This window comes from Saccopteryx leptura, chromosome 10 (genome assembly GCF_036850995.1).
Source record: "Saccopteryx leptura isolate mSacLep1 chromosome 10, mSacLep1_pri_phased_curated, whole genome shotgun sequence".
In the NCBI taxonomy this organism is placed as follows: domain Eukaryota; kingdom Metazoa; phylum Chordata; class Mammalia; order Chiroptera; family Emballonuridae; genus Saccopteryx; species Saccopteryx leptura.
In genome coordinates, this window is record NC_089512.1 from 40,049,826 (window position 1) to 40,067,885 (window position 18,060).

Consider the following 18,060-nt stretch of genomic DNA (forward strand, 5'->3'; position numbering starts at 1 on the left):
TTGTCTATAGAAATTCACTTTAAATATAGACACATATTGATTAAAAATAAATGAATGGAAAAGATATAGCATACTAACACTAACCAAAAGAAAGCAGGAGTAGCTATATTAATTTCATACAGAGCAGACTTCACAGCAAGGAAAGTAGACAGGATAAGTTGTTTGGTTGGAGCATTGGACATATGTGCAAAAGGTTGCAGGTTTGATCCCAGGTCAGGGCACATACAGGAATAGTTTGATATTTTGGTCTCTCTCTCTCTTCTTCCCTCTAAAATCAATAAATAGGTTCTGGTCATTTAGCTCAGTTGGTTAAGAGGGTTGCCTTGAAATAACAAGGTTGTGGGTTTGATCCCCAGTCAAGGAACACACTAAAAGTGGCCAGGGAATGACAACTGAGTGGAACAACAAATAAATGCTTCCCTTCCTTCTCCCCTCTCTCTCACTTCCTTTCTCTGTCTCTCTAAAAATCAATAAAAAGTAAGCCCTGACCTGTTAGTTTGGTTAGTTGGAGCGTCATTCAAAGCACGAAGATTGCCAGTTTGATTCCCCATTCGGGGCACATATAGGAGCAGCTCAATGTTCCTGTTCCTCTCTCCCTCTGCCTCTCTCTCAAAAAAATCAATAATTAAAAGAAAAAGGGGGTGTGGCACTACATACTAATGAAGGGGGTCAATTCTCAGGGAAGAAAATCCTTATTGTGTATGTGCCTACCAAGAGAGTATCAAATTATGGGAGAAAGAAAACTACTGCAAAGAGAAATAGATAAATACGCTATTTAGAGTAAGAGAGTTCAACATCTATCAGAAATGGACATACTAAGCAGGCAAAAAAATCAGTAAGGACATGGTTGAACTCAACTACACCATAAATTACCTAGATATAATTGGTGTTTACAGACTACTTCATCCAACAATAGCAGAAAATACATTTTCCTCATGGTCACTTAGAGCCCTGATTGGCAAACTGCAGCTTGCGAGCCACATGTGGCTCTTTGATCCCAATACCCTGTGCGGGCGCTACCTCAATAAGGAATGTACCTACCTAGATAGTTTAAGTTTAAAAAATTTGGTTCTCAAAAGAAATTTCAATCGTTGTACTGTTGATATCTGGCTCTGTTGACTAATAAGTTTGCGGACCACTGACCTAGAACATTCACCAAGAAAGACCACATTATGCGCCATAAAACACACCTTAACAAATTTATAAATATAGAAATCATAGAATGTCTGCTCTCAGACCACAGTGGAATTAAACTAGAAATCAACATTAGAAAGCTGAAAAAATTCTCAAATATATGAAGACTAAACATACTTTGAAATAACATATAGGTCAAAGAAATCACAAGAAATTTAAAAATATTTTGAACTAAATTAAAAAGAAAATGCAACTTACCAAAATGTGTGACATGCAGTGAAAGCAGTGTATAGAGGGAAATTTACGGCACTGAATAGACATATTAGAAAAAAAATCTAAAATCAGCAAGTTTCTACCTTAGAAAACTATAAAAATAATAAGACAAAATTAAATCCAATCTGGAAGAAAAGAAAAAAATTAGAGATGAAATTAAAAACATGAAATCAGAGAAAACTGGGAAAATCAAAAGCTGGTTCCTTGAAAATTGTTAAGATCAATAAAACTGTTAAGCCTCTAGCCAAGCTAGCTAAGAAAAAATGAGAGTGGGCACAAATTACTAATAGCAGAAATGAAAAAGGACACACCATCACAAAGAACCTATGGGCATTAAAAGGAAAATAAAGGAATACTATAAACAACACTATGCCTATAACTTTGACAATCTAGATGAAACACCAATTCCTTGAAACACACAATTCGCCAAAACTAACACAAGAAACAGACAATCTCTATTAAATAAATTGAATCAATAATTAATAATCCTCCAAAACAGAAAACGCAGGACACAAATGGGTTCCCTGGTGAAATCAACCAAATATTTAAGGAAGAAATATACCAGTTCTCTATAATCTCTTTCAGAAGATAGAAGCAGAGAAAATACTTTCTAACTCATTTTATGAGGCCAGCATTACCCTAATACCAAAACCAGATAAAGGCATAACAAGAAAACTAGAGACTAATTATCTTTATAAACATAAATGCAAAAATCCTCAATAAAATATTAGTAAATAGAATCCAACAATGTACTAAAAGAATTACATCTGTACACCATATTACAGAAATGTACACCTGAAACCTATATAATTTTATTAACCAATATCATTCCAATAAATTCAATAGAAAATAAAAATTAGTAAAGAAGGTTAATCAAAGTCCTAACTTAAAACTTAAAAAAAACAAAAAACAAACAAAACACCCCTTAAAATTGTAGACAACATGACCAAGTGGGATGTAACGTAGGTAATGCAAAGCTAGTTCAACATTCAAAAATTAATGTAATCTGTCAAAACAGGAAAAAAAAATGATTATATCAATAGATACAGGAAAGACATTTGACGAAATCTCCCAAAACCCATTCATGATAAAAACTCTCAGTAAGCCCTGGCCAGTTGGCTCAGTGGTAGAGCGTCGGCCTGGTGTGCAGGAGTCCCGGGTTCGATTCCTGGCCAGGGCACACAGGAGAAGCACCCATCTGCTTCTCCACCCCTCCCCTACTCCTTCCTCTCTGTCTCTCTCTTCCCCTCCGGCAGCCAAGGCTCCATTGGAGCAAAGTTGGCCCGGGCGCTGGGGATGGCTCTATGGCTTCTGCCTCAGGTGCTAGAATGGCTCTGGTTGCAGCGGAGCAACAACCCAGATGGGCAGAGCATCGCCCCCTGGTGGACATGCCGGGTGGATCCCGGTTGGGCGCATGCGGGAGTCTGTCTGACTGCCTCCCCGTTTCCAACTTCAGAAAAATACAAAACAAACAAACAAAAAAAACCTCTCAGTAAACTAGTAACAGAGGTAAACTTTCTCAACTTGATAATAAATGAACATTTATAAAAAACTGTACATCACACTTAATGCTGAGAAACTTGGAACTTCCCTACCAAATCAGTTACAAGGCAAAAATGTCCCCCTTTAATACTCCCTTTTCAACACTGTACTGGAAATTCTTTTTTTTTTTAAATGAATAGGCACTTCTTTTTTTTAATTTTTATTTTTTTTTCCTTTTTGTATTTTTCTGAAGCTGGAAACGGGGAGGTAGTCAGACAGACTCCCGCATGCGCCCGACCGGGATCCACTCTGCATGCCCACCAGGGGGCGATGCTCTGCCCATCCGGGGCGTCACTCTGCTGCAACCAGAGCCATTCTAGTGCATGAGGCAGAGGCCACAGAGCCATCCTCAACGCCCGGGCCAACTCTGCTCCAGTGGAGCCTTGGCTGCGGGAAGGGAAGAGAGAGAGAGGAAGGAGAGGGGGAGTGGTGGAGAAGCAGATGGGCACTTCTCCTGTGTGCCCTGGCTGGGAATCGAACCCGGGACTCCTGCACGCTAGGCCTACGCTCTACCACTGTGTACTGAAAATTCTTGTTAATGCAATAAGACAAAATAAGGAAATACAAAGTATACAGGTTGGAAAGGCAGAAATCAAATTGTCCTTGATTACAGATGACATGATGAAAGTCCTATGTAGAAAATCTTAAAGAATTGACAAACTGTAAGAACTAATAAGCAATTATAGCAAGGTTGCAGATTACAAATTTAATACATGGAAGTCAATTGCTTCCTAAAAATCAGCAATAAACAAGTGAAATTTGAAATTAAAGACACAATGCCATTTACATTAGTACCCCCCCCCCCAATAATTACTGAGGTATACATCTAACAAAACACCTACAACAGGTATATGCAGAAAACTACTAAACCCTGATAAATAAATGAAAATACTAAATAAATGGAAGATATTCCATGTTCATGGGTAGGAAGAGTCAGTATTGTCAAGAACTGAGTTCTTCTAACTTATCTATAGATTCAAGGCGCTTCCCATCAAAATCTTAGCAAGTTACTTTGTGAATAATAACATACTGATTCTAAGATTATGGAGAGGCAAAAGACCCAGAATAGCCAACACAATATCAAATAATCACATTGGACTCCTTAAACCCATACAATGTTATACATCAAATATATTTCAATAAGGCTAGAAAAAAGAGCTATCATAGTGAAGACAGTATGGTATTAGTGAATGAAAAGACATAGATCAATGGAATAGAACAGAGCCCAGGTAAGAGACCCACATAAATACAGTCATTTGATCTTTGACAAAGGAATAAAGCAATAAAATGGAGTAAAGATAGTGTCTTTAACAAATGATGTCATAATAACTGGACATCTACAAACAAAAAATTAATCTAGACACAGACCTAAAATATTTCACAAAAATTAACTCAAAATGTGTAACAAACTGAAATGTAAAACACAAAATATAAAACTTCCAGAAAATCACATAGGAGAAAACCTAGATGATTTTGGGTATGGTAAGGACTTTTTGGATTATCCCTGCAAAACAATAAGTGATAAACTGGATTTTATTAAAATTTAAAAATTTCAGCCTTGACTGGTGGCTCAGTGGATTGAGCATCATTTGAGCATATGGATATCTTGGGTTCGATTTCCGATTGGGGCACACAGGGAAGTGACCATCTGCTTCTCTCCCCTTCCCTCTCCCACTTCTCTCCCTCCTCCCCTCCCACAGCCAGTGGCTTGATTAGTTTGACCATCAGCCCAAGCTCAGGTTGGTCTGTCTTGTCAGCCTTAGGAACTAAAAATAGCTTGGTTGCAAGCATCAGCCCCAACAGGGTTGCCAGGTGGATCCCAGTCAGGGCACATATGGAAGTCTGTCTCACTATCTCCCCTCCTCTCACCTTAAAAAAAAAATTAAAATTTCTGCTCTGCAATAGACACTGTCTAGACCAGCAGTTCTCAACCTGTGGGTCACGACCCCGGCGGGGGTCGAACGACCGAAACACAGGGGTCGCCTAAAGCCATCAGAAAATACATATTTATTATACAGTATGGATATCTTGGGTTCGATTTCCGATTGGGGCACACAAGGGAAGTGACCATCTGCTTCTCTCCCCTTCCCTCTCCCACTTCTCTCCCTCCTCCCCTCCCGCAGCCAGTGGTTTGATTACTTTAGGCGACCCCTGTGTTTTGGTCGTTCGACCCCCGCCGGGGTCGCGACCCACAGGTTGAGAACTGCTGGTCTAGATAATGACAAGGCAATCACAGACTGAAAAAAATATATGCAAAATACAAATCTATAAAGGACTAATATCTAACATACAAAGAACTGTTAAAATTCAGTAAGAAAATAAACAATCCCATTTAAAAGTGGGCAAAAGACCTGAATAGATACTTCACCAAGGAAAACATATAGACGGTAAATAAGCATATGAAAAGATACTCCATATCATACCATGAAAATGCAAATTAAAACAATTATGAGATACTAATACATACCTATTAGAATGGCCAAAATACAGAACATTAATTCTAAATGCTGGCAGGAATGCAAAATGGTACATCCACTTTTGGAAGACAGTTTTGTGGTTTCTTGCAAAACCATACATACTCTTTTACGCAATCCAGCAACTGCACTCCCTGGTATTTACCCAAAGGAGTTAACTTACACTCTCATAAAAACCTGAAGCACCCTGGCCGGTTGGTTCAGTGGTAGGAGTCCCAGGTTCGATTCCCAGCCAGGGCACACAGAAGTGCCCATCTGTTTCTCCACCCCTTCCCCTCTCCTTCCTCTCTGCCTCTCTCTTCCTTTCCTGCAGTCAAGGCTTCATTGGAGCAAAGTTGGCCTGGGCGCTGAGGATGGCTCCATGGCCTCTGCCTCAGGCGCTAGAATGGCCCTGGTCACAACAGAGCAACACCACAGATGGGCAGAGCATCGCCCCCTGGTGGGCATGCTGGGCGGACCCTGGTTGGGTGCATGCGGGAGTCTGTCTGACTGCCTCCCCGTTTCCAACTTCAGAAAAATACAAAAAAAACCCCCAAACAAACAAACAACAAACAACCCCCTCCCCCAAAACCTGAAGCAGCTTTCTTCAGACTGCCAGAACTTGAAAGCAACATAGATGTCCTTCAGTAAGGGAATATACTGCTCACAAAAATTAGGTTAGGGGATATTTCAAAATGAATATGAAGCAATAAAAAAAGCATTTTTTTTTTTTGTATTTTTCTGAAGTTGGAAATGGGGAGGCAGTAAGACAGACCCCTGCATGCGCCTGACCGGGATCCACCCGGCACGCCCACCAGGGGGCGATGCTCCACCCATCTGGGGCATTGCTCTGTTGCAACCAGAGCCATTCTAGCACCTGAGGCAGAGTCCATGGAGCCATCCCCATCGCCTGGGCCATCTTTGTTCCAATGGAGCCTTGGCTGCGGGAGGGGAAGAGAGACACAGAGAGAAAGAAGAGGGGGAGGGGTGGAGAAGCAGATGGGTGCTTCTCCTGTGTGTCCTGGCCGGGAATCGAACCCGGGACTTCTGCACACCAGGCTGACGCTCTACCACTGAGCCAACCGGCCAGGGCCTGTTCTTTTTTTTTTTTATTAAACAAGAACATCAGAAAAGCAAGTTACAAGTCAAAGAAAGTTGTTCAATTATACAAGTGAGATGCAAAACCAACTTTTATTTCATTGGTGAAAATGCAAAAGGCTGAAAGTACTGGAGTATCTGCATGTTCCCTGGTCCCCTGATTTAAATAAACTGTGGCATACCCAGACAATGGAATAGTATTCAATATTTAAAAGAGGCCCTGGCCGGTTGGCTCAGCGGTAGAGCGTCGGCCTAGCGTGCGGAGGACCCGGGTTCGATTCCCGGCCAGGGCACACAGGAGAAGCGCCCATTTGCTTCTCCACCCCTCCGCCGCGCTTTCCTCTCTGTCTCTCTCTTCCCCTCCCGCAGCCAAGGCTCCATTGGAGCAAGGATGGCCCAGGCGCTGGGGATGGCTCCTTGGCCTCTGCCTCAGGCGCTGGAGTGGCTCTGGTCGCAATATGGCGACGCCCAGGATGGGCAGAGCATCGCCCCCTGGTGGGCAGAGCATCACCCCTGGTGGGCGTGCCGGGTGGATCCCGGTCGAGCGCATGCGGGAGTCTGTCTGACTGTCTCTCCCCGTTTCCAGCTTCAGAAATGAAAAAAAAAAAAAAGAAAAAAAAATATTTAAAAGAAATGAGCTATCAAGCTATGAAAAGACAGGAACGTAAAATGCATATTACTTAGTGAAAGAAGCTAATGTGAAATGGCTACATTTTGTATGACTCCAAGTATATGATATTCTGAAAAAGGCAAAACTATAAAAATTAAAACAGTGGTTGTGGCCCTGGCCGGTTGGCTCAGTGATAGAGCGTCGGCTTGGCGTGCAGGAGTCCCGGGATCGATTCCCGGCCAGGGCACATAGGAGAAGCGCCCATCTGCTTCTCCACCCCTCCCCCTCTCCTTCCTCTCTGTCTCTCTCTTCCCCTCCGGCAGCCAAGGCTCCAATGGAGCAAAGTTGGCCTGGGCGCTGAGGATGGCTCTGTGGCCTCTGCCTCAGGCGCTAGAATGGCTCTGATTGTGGCAGAGCGATGCCCCAAGATGGGCAGAGCATCGCCCCCTGGTGGGCATACTGGGTGGATCCTGGTTGGGCGCATGGGGGAGTCTGACTGCCTCCCCGTTTCCAGCTTTGGAAAGATACAAAACAAAACAAAACAAAAACAGTGGTTGCTAGGAGTTGGGGGGAGAAAAGGAAAGATGAGTAGGCAGAACATAGAACACATAGGATTTTTAGGGAAGTAAAAACCCTCTATTTGATACCATAATGATGGACACATGTAATTATACATTTGTATAAATCCATAGAATGTACAACACCAAGAGTGAACTGTAATGTATGCTATGAACTATGGGTGATTATGTCAAGGTGGGTTCATTGGTTGCAACAAATGTACCACTCTCGGACTTTGATAACAGGGAGGTTATCCATGTGTGGGAATCTTCTGTAACTACCCTCTGTTTTGCTATGAACCTAAAACTGCTTTAAAAATAAATTTAATATTTTTAATATAAGTATATTAAATCATATACTTCCCTGTTAAGTCTGGCAGATTGCACACACCCAAGCCTGCCCTTCTAAGGAGCAAAGAGGGAAATTTCAGCTGCAAATCCCCTGGCTGACCACAGGGCAAAGTAAAACCCTGAATTATGATAGCAGCCTTCAAACCATACATCCATCCAACAATAAAAGATAAAACCTAGCTGGGTAAGGAGATTTAAACATAACTTTTGTTTAAGAGGTTTATCCTGACACAGGGTAACTAACCCTTAGGTATCCAAGCCACATAGAAATAAAGGGAAAAAGAGATCTGAGCAGGGACAGCAGAGGCTGCACATTAGAAGAGCAGTTTGTCCATCCAAGTCTAAACAAATAAAAAAATGAACAAGCAAACCACATCAATATCAGGAAGGTGAGGGCAGAGAATCAGTATCAAGAATAGCTAAATTGGCCCTGGCCGGTTGGTTCAGCAGTAGAGTGTCAACCTGGCGTGTGGAAGTCCCAGGTTTGATTCCCAGTCAGGGCACACAGGAGAAGCGCCCATCTGCTTCTCCACCTTTCCCCCTCTCTTTTCTATCTCTCTCTTCCCCTCTCGCAGCCAAGACTCCACTGGAGCAAAAGTTGGCCCAGGTGCTGAGGATGGCTCCATGGCCACTGCCTCAGGCTCTAGAATGGTTCCGGCCACAACAGAGCAATGCCCCAGAGGGGCCGAGCATCGCCCCCTAGTAGGCATGCTGGGTGGATCCCAGTCAGGCGCATGGGGGAGTCTGTCTGCCTCCCCACTTCTAACTTCGAAAAAATACAAAGAAAATGTATCACATATGTAACATATTATCTAAAATGTTCAGTTTTCAAGAAAAAAATTATGAGACATGCAAGAAATAGGGAAATGTAACCTACATATAGCAAAAAAACAAAACAAAACAAAACAAAAAACAAAGCAAAACAAAAAACAAGTGACAGAAATTTGGCCCACAAAAATTGCAAAACAACATTATAAATATATTCAAAGAACTAAAGAAAATTATGTCTAATTGAAAGTGTGATGACACCCTCTCTCATTTAATTGAGAATATGAAGCAAAAGAAATGATTAAAAAGAAAAACCAAACAAACAAAAGGAAGTTTTAAAGTTGAAAAGTACAATTAACAAAAACCCCAAATTCACTAGAGAAACTCAACAGATTTCACCTGGCAAAAAATTATTAATCTTGAGAACAGAGAGAAAACAGAATGAAGAAAAATGAATGGAGAAATTTGGGATATCATTTACTACAATGACATGTGTAATGGTGGTATTGGGAGAACAAAGAAGCAGAAATAAATCTGAAGAAAAAACATTAATCTACATATCCTCAAAATGCAACAAAGTCCAGGGAGGAAAAGTGCAAAGAGATCCACGCCCAGATGCATCACAGGCAAAATGCTGAAAGCCAAAGATAAAGAAAAAACACTGAAAGTAGAAAGAGAAAAATAACTCATTATACACAAGGGGTAACTTCAAAAGTTTAAAAGCTGACTTCTCATCAGACACTATGGAGGCCATAAAGCAGTGAGATAACAGTAAATGTGACGAAAGTAAAAAACTATTGCAAAAGAATCTTTTATCTGAAATTTGGCCAGTTGGCTCAGCAGTAGAGCATTAGCCTGGCCTGTGAAAGTCCTGGGTTCGATTCCTGGTCAGAGCACACAGGAGAAGCGACCATCTGCTTCTCCACCCCTTCGCCCTTCTCTCTATCTCTTTCTCTCTTCCCCACCCCCAGCCATGGCTCGAATGGCTTGAGCAAAGTTGGCCCCAGGAGCCGAGGAGGGCTCCATGGCCTTGCCTCAGGCATTAAAATAGCTCTGTTGCTGAGCAACAGAGCAGCGGCCCCAAACAGGCAGAGCATCTCTTGGTAGGGTGCTTGCTGGGTGGATCCCAGTTGGGCGCATGTGGGAGTCTGTGCCTCTGCCTCCCCACTTCTCACTTAATAATAATAATAACAATAATAATAATAAATGTTTTAATCTAGCAAGACTATATTTAAAAGTTTAAGATAAATAAAGGTACTCCCAGATGAACAAAAGCTAAGAGAATTTATTGCTGACCAACCTGCCTTACAAGAAATACTAAAGGAAGCTCTTGAAGTTGAAAACATATGAAACCATAGAGTAAGTTGAATTTACATGAAAAACCAAATAGTGCTGAAAGATAATTGGGAGGTATTTATAAAAGACAATATAATTGCATACTTACTTATCCTTTATTCTTTTAACTGATTTAAAAAGCAATTATATAGCTGACCTGGCGGTGGCGCACTGGATAGAATGTCGGAGTAGGGCATAGAGGACCCAGGTTCGAAACCCCGAGGTTGCCAGGTTGAGTGTGGGCTCATCTGGTTTAAGCAAGGCTCACCTGCTTGAGCCCAGGGTTATTCGGTCTGCTGTAGCCCCTCGGTCAAGGAACATATGAGAAAGCAATCAATGAACAACTAAGGTGCTGCAACAAAGAACTGATACTTCTCATCTCTCTCTCTTCCTGTCTGTTTCTATCTGCCCCTTTTTCTGTCTCTCTCTGTCTCTGTCACACACAAAAAACAATTACATAAAACAATATGTATCACTGTATTGTTGGGCCAATAACATAGAAATAGAACATATTTGATAATAAATGCTCAAGAAGGGAGTCTGTGCAAAGATATATTAAAGTAAGGGAATGATGTCAGATAATATGTATTTCAAGTCCATAGGAAGAAATGAAGAGAACCAAAAATGGTAAATAAGAAGGTTAATATTACTATTAAATATAATATTTGGCTCCTAGTCTTCTCTCAGTTTATTTAAGTCATGTGATTACATCAAGTAATAATTTTAACAATGTATTTTTTGGTTTGTAACATTTAGATGCAATATGTAGAATAATTGCACAAAAGAGGGAGTAGTGAGATACAGAAGTAAAATTTTTATATTTCCTTTGAATAAATATAAAGTAAAATTTGATAAGTGAATATATACATAACTAAGGCCTATAAAAATAACTGAAAAAATAAATAAAAAGTACAATTAAATATTTTTGAAGGAATTATATATTACACTAGAAAATATGTATTTAATATTAAAGAAGACAATAAAGGAGGGAAAAAAGACATATTAAGACAAAAATTACTATAGACAGAGGACACTTATAATAATAAGTAACAGTCAACCATCAGGAAGATGTAACAATTATAAACATATATACACCTAACAACAAAGCCCCAAAATACATGAAGCAAAAACTGACAGAATCAAAAGGAGAAACAATTCAATTATAATAGCTAGAGACTTCAATACCCCACTTTCAATTATGGGTAGAACAAAGAGACCAAAGATCCACAAGGAAGTAGAAGACCTGAACAACACTACAAACAAATCTATATGTCAACTAGACCTAAGAGACATCTATCTATAGAACAAAACTGTTTGCAACAATATCAGAATATATATTTTCTCTCTCTTTTTGTTTTTTTACAGAGACAGAGAGAGAGTCAGAGAGAGGGATAGATAGGGACAGACAGACAGGAATGGAGAGAGATGTGAAACATCAATCATCAGTTTTTTGTTGTGACACCTTAGTTGTTCACTGATCGCTTTCTCATGTGTGCCTTGACCGGGGGCCTTCAGCAGACTGAGTAACCCCTTGCTCAAGTCAGCAACCTTGGGTCCAAGCTGGTGAGCTCTGCTCAAACCAGATGAGCCCGTGCTCAAGCTGGTGACCTGGGGTCTCATCCCATCCTGGGTCCTCTGCTTCCCAATCCAACGCTCTATCCATTGCTCCACTGCCTGGTCAGGCAGAATATATATCTCTTCAAAGCACACATGGGACATCCTCCAGAACAGACTATATGTTGGTCCATAAACATTCCTAAATAAATTTAAAAGATTAAAATCATATAAAGCATGTTCTCTAACCACAATGTAAAGAACTTAGAAATCAATAATGGCAAGAAAATTTGGAAATTCACAAATTTTGAAAATTGAATAAAATACTCCTGAATAACCAAGAGATTAAAGAAGAAATCACAAAAGAAATGAGAAAGTACTTTTAGATAAATGAAAACAAAATGCAAGATATCAAAACTTAAAGATGCAGCTAACGTAATGCTGAGAGGAAATGTCTCCCTGTAAATGCCTATATAAAAAATGTTTTCAAACCACTCCATCCCCACCAATACCCCACACCACTCATTCTCTATCATATCATTCTGTTTCAGTGCCTGGAACTCTTGTTTGTATGTTTATGTCATGTCTCCCTGTATTACAAACAACATAAGTTTTCTGAGGGCAGAAACTTTATATTATTCACTGCCTGGTCATATTATAAAAGCTATAGAAAGTACCTGACTATATTAGAGGATTAATAAATATATATATAAATATTTTAATTCGAATACAGGCTAAAAGCAAAAGTTTATTTAGAAAGTCATAGGAGTAGAAAAAGTGATTCAGGAGACGCGTTACAGAGTCAAAACAAAGGCCCCTGGAGCTTAGGCGAGAAACCAAAGATATGAGTCTTGAGGGAAGAAAGGTGGAGGAAAGGAATGGGTATTGCTCTAGAGATGGGGGGGTGAGGAGGAGAGAGAGAGGGAAAAAGAAGGAGAGAGGCAGGGGTGAGGGGAAGAGAGAGAGAGAGCACAACAAGCGCTTAGTAAATATTTTCTGACAAATATCTTTTCTTAGAACTATCACTTATATTTATATAAGCTTTAACTGTTAATCCAAATTTCTGTTCATTAAGCATATTGTTATAATTGACTCATCTTCCTATCAATTTATAAAATTTGGGATCCATTTCAGAATCACTCTTAGGTTTTCTAGTTTTAAGTAAAACTTTTCCTATTTACACTTTAAAAAAATAGCATATAATTTCTTCAAATTATTATATAAATAGAAAATATTAAAAAAATCAATCTTCTTGAAACAAGTCATATGAAATAAACTAAAATATGATTAATTTAAAAAGGAAGTAGGGTTATTCAATGGCTAAGCTAATGTTCATACATCTTTGAATTGCAGAGTAAGAAATCATTCCCACTTGTTTAATTTAATCTTGCAAATTCTATGTACTGAAAGAAGAGTAGTGAAAAAAAAGCTATACAATAGTAATTACTGTAGATAATTAAATTTTTTTTACAAAGTAAACATTTAAAATTACAGTGGTATCATGATAAAAGCCACTTCTACAAATGCAACTTACACTGTCTTTTTGTCCTGTCGAAGAAGTTTAGAAGAAAATTCACTTAGTACTTCCAGGAAAGCCAGATTAGGAGGTGGATATTCTTGTCCTTTCTGATTTTGATATTTAAAGGCAAATTCTATGCCATCCCTGAAGTAAAAGAAAATATCTTCTTATTTTTCCTGATAGTTAGTATAGTTCTCTCAATAAGCTAGAATTTCAAAGATGGGAAGGCAGCAAAATCAGTAGTAAAATTAATTCAAATGGTACAATAATGTTAACTGTATGACATATTTGTATAACAATAATATTTTTTACAGTAGAAAAGTAATTAACCTAGCCAGTTGGCTCAGTGGATAGAGCATTGGCCCAGCATATGAAATCCCAGGTTTGATTCCCGGTCAGGGCACACAAAAGTGACCATGTACTTCTCTCCCTCTCCCCCAATTCCTCCTCTTTCCCTCCTGCAGACAGAGGCTCGATTAGTTCAAGGATGGCCCTGAGGGCTGAGGACAGCTCAGCTGGTCCAAGTGTGCCAGCCTCCGGTGCTAAAAAAGAGCTCAGTTGATCTGAGCATCAGCCCAAATGGAGATTACTGGTGGATCTCAGTTAGGGTACATGCAGGAGTCTGTCTCTATATCTCCTCTCCCCTCACTTGAAAAAAAAAAAGGAAAAGTAAAAAATTAAATGGTCACAAAGCTAAATTTCCATGTGTATCTTTTAGGAGTAACAAAATACACTAGAAAGATAATTAGATTGTCAAAAAATTTGGTTATTAGAGTTGGCCATGGTACCAAGCAGCTGTTTTTGTGAGTTTTTAAAAGGAAAAGTTGTCTATCACTCAGTTTTCAGATAAGAATTGAGGCTGACCAAATCAGTACTGTGCAGTGTTTTTAAATCCATGTTCCAACATATTCTCACTGACAGATCAGGTAAGAATATTTTGCTAAACTCTGCCTTTTTATAGATGAAAAATGGGCATTTAAGTTTTTTCAAAACAAAAACGGACTTCTAAATAAAAGAATAGGTGAAAAAGATGTCCTAGCCTTGGCTGGGTAGCTCAGTTGGCTAGATCATTGTCCCCACACACACACCACAACTGCAGGTACGATCCTCTGGCAGGGCACAGGAGTCAACCAATGAATGCATGAATAACTGGAACAACAAACTCTCTCCGCCTTCCTCTCTAAGTCAACGAATAAAAACATTTAGGAAAAAAATAAGACAAAGTAAAAATGGTCAAATAACAGTTACTTTAGTTAAATTCCAGTTAATCAGATTCTGTATAATAGAAGGTTCACTCACTTGTGAAGTGTAGCAACTGCTTCTCGTGTCTTGATTTGGTCCAGTCCAAACGTAAGGGCAAAGCGGCGTGCCAATTCTTTAATGCCACTGACGTGGGCAGACGTCCTATCTAGGTTGGGACCTTGCTCTTGAACAAGTTCATTAAACAACTGGTAGAAATAAAGAAAGAAAAAACCTACAGCTAAGAAACATTTATTTATTGTTAGAATAGGTAATATAATTTTTAAATGTTTAATGGGCATATGGTAACATATGTATATTCCTCCTTACATTTAACTGTAGCTATACTGTTCCCTTTCTCCAAGTCATCTATTACTATTAAGTCATCTACTATTACTACATAGGTTTTTGAGATTATTTTCATGTTAGCTATGTGATTAAATGCAAACGGTAATTTCTTTTTAATAAAAGAATGAATTTTGGCTTGGGAAAATGAAATATGTTTACAGATATATACTATATATTCCTAAACATCTATATATTCCTTTTGTTGTCATTTTCAAGGGATGGCAAAATATAAAATACACGATTGGGAAGTTTGTTTTTTCACTTATTATATCTTAGACAAGAACACTGGGTAAAAGACCATTTGCATATAAAGGGCTGATTCCCCCCCCCCAAAAAAAATATATAAAACAGTTCTTAAGCTGGATGGAGGGCTTTCATAAATTACATATACATTATATATGTGTGTCAAAAAAACAACAAAAACAAAACCTTGGAGTACTAAATAATATAAAAGTTACCACCAAAGTTAGAAATTTAACTTTATCTGAACACATCTGAAGAGTCAGTCTAGGCTTTCATTTAAAGTCACTCCCTCTTTATGTACTGGATCCAACCCCCTTTAACCTATTCAGCAGTTTTACTCCTGTGCTTACTTCTCCCCCCTACATATAATTATGTATTCCCTCTACAGATATGCCTAATGTCTAAACTCTACCTTCTCTGCCAGCCTCCAACCCATTTTTCTGACTTTCTTCATGGCAAAGATCCTAAGAAGTCTTGTTGACATTTTTCTTTACCTCACAATCTCCCAGTTCACTGTAGTCAAAACCCTTCCATTGAAATAGCTTGTCTTCCATTAATTTTGTTGTATACCTTTTAAAGTTTTCTTCAGCAACAGACTGGCCTGGCCTGAACTACATACTATGCCATGAGTAAAAACAGCAGTTTTTCCAGAGATTTTCTAATTCATTAACACTTAATTTATCAATCCTTAATGTTTAAAATGTTTTCTTAGATAGATAGCCTTTACCTTTAAAGTTTACATTTAAAATGAATACAAAAATGTCTTTCACTGTACAAAATTCAAGGAACACCAAAGTAAAAGTTATCCTCCTTTATCCCCACTGAATGCCATTCTTCTCTCCAAAGGTTATCACTGTTAAAAGTTCACAAGTTTTCTAGACCAGTTTAAAAACATTGACATATTTTATATACAAAGTTTCTATAAATAGCACCCTATTACATATTTTGTCCTAATACATGCTATTTTTCATTTAATGTTTCATCTTAAAAATCTTTTAGCTACTTCAGAGAATCACTTTAACCAGTTATTCCTCTGTTGATGAATACTGAGACTATTTTCAATTCTCTTTTAAGATTTTTTATCGATTTTTTTTTTTTACAGAGAGAGGGATAGACAGGGACAGACAGACAGAAACAGAGAGAGATGAGAAGCATCAATCATCAGTTTTTCCTTGCAACACCTTAGTTGTTCATTGATTGCTTTCTCATATGTGCCTTGACCGTGGGCATTCAGCAGACTGAGTAACCCCTTGCTCGTACCAGCAACCTTGGGTCCAAGTTGGTGAGCTTTGCTCAAACCAGATGAGCCCACACTCAAGCTGGCAACCTCGGGGTCTTGAACCTGGGTCCTCTGCATCCCAGTCCGATGCTCTATCCACTGCGCCACCTCCTGGTCAGGCTCGATTGATTTTTATTTATTTATTTTTTAAGACTTTATTCATTTTTTAGAAAGGAGAGAGACGGGGAGCGGGGAGAGAGATGGGTGGGAAGTGGGAAGCAGAATGCATCAACTCCCATATGTGCCTTTACCAGGCAAGCCCAGGGTTTTGAACTGGCGACCTCAGCATTCTAGTGTGACGCTTTACCCACTCCAATTTTTCAGTATTATAGAAACTGATGCAATGCAATATCTTTTACATATATAACTTGTGCACACCTGCATGTATCTATGTAGATACCTAATAGCAAAATATTGGTTTAAAAAATATATATATCTTAAATTTTGAAATATACTGCAAAATTATATTGCAAGAAGATAAAAGTACCATATCTCCCCATGTATAAGACACACTTCTCCCACCCCCCCAAATTTTGGATCTAAAAATGGGGTGCATCTTATACAGTAGTTGTAGAATTTTTACTTGCATTTCCTGCTTTTTTGTGCTCATTGCTGATGACAGTGATTTGTCATCAGACACAGATGAGGATAAGCTAATCGATGTGAGTTTTGACAGTGATGAGGAGTTGTATGAATTTTATGATGAATAAAATCTGAGTTCAATAACTTTATGTAATAATTTCCCCCCCAAATTTCGGGCCCCAAAATTAAGGTGCGTCTTTATCCATGCGAGCATCTTATGAAGAAGCATACATGAGGAAATATGGTAATTTCTTTTATAAGGGACCTTTTCTTCCTCATCTTTTTCAGCCATAGGTATCAATAATTTTAATTCATGCCAAGATGTTCAGCTCTGATAAATATGTACTTGTTTTAATTTGTATTTCATTAATTATTAATGAAGTTATCACTTTTCATGTTTATTGGTTATGATTTCCTCTTCTGAAATGTGGCTTTTCATATTTCCTGTTCACTTTCATATGGGATTTATTTAGTTTTCTTACTGATTTGTAACGTATGATTAAAAATATCCTGGCTGGCTGGGTAGCAAGGTTTGTTCAAGTGTCATCCTTATATTCAAGGTTGTAGGTTCAATCCCTGGTCAGGGCACATACAAGAATCAACCAATAAATATATAAACAATAAATAGGTAGAACAACAAATTGATGTTTCTTTCTCCTTTTCTCTGTAAAGATCAATTAAAAAAAACAAAAAAAAACCCCAAAAAACAAAAAACTTTCCCCCAGTCTCATTTGTTTGTTAACTTTGTTCCCAATGCAGTTAGTGCTTAATCTATGTGTATTTATATATATATAAATAAAATCAAAAATTTTTTTTTTGTATTTTTCCGTAGTGAGACGTATGGGGGAAGGCAGACAGATAAGAGTCCCACATGCGCCTGATCAGATCCACCCGGCATGCCCACCACGGGACGATGCTCTGCCCATCTGGGGCCTTGCTCCATTGTAGTCAGAGCCATTCTAGTGCCTGAGGTGGAAGCCATGGAGCCATCCTCAGTGCCTGGGCCAATTTTGCTGCAATGGAACCTTGGCTGCGGGAGGGGAAGAGAGAGATAGAGAGGAAGGGGGGGGAAGGGTGGAGAAGCAGATGGGCGCTTTTCCTGTGTGCCCTGGCCGGGAATCGAACTCAGGACTTCAACACGCTGGGCCTATGCTCTTCTACTGAGCCAATCAGCC

General features: G+C 39.1%; 1 protein-coding gene across 2 annotated transcripts in view; it reads right to left on the reverse strand.

Annotated features, from left to right (window-relative positions):
- STAG1 (STAG1 cohesin complex component) overlaps positions 1-18,060 on the reverse strand; it is a 475,156-nt gene that overhangs the window by 11,358 nt on the left and 445,738 nt on the right. For both annotated transcript variants that reach the window (XM_066352127.1, XM_066352126.1), the window contains 2 exons: positions 14,494-14,642; positions 13,210-13,338 (listed from right to left, as the gene is read on the reverse strand). In XM_066352127.1, coding sequence (XP_066208224.1) covers positions 13,210-13,338; positions 14,494-14,642 — 278 coding nt within the window. The remainder of the gene's footprint in view (positions 1-13,209; positions 13,339-14,493; positions 14,643-18,060) is intronic.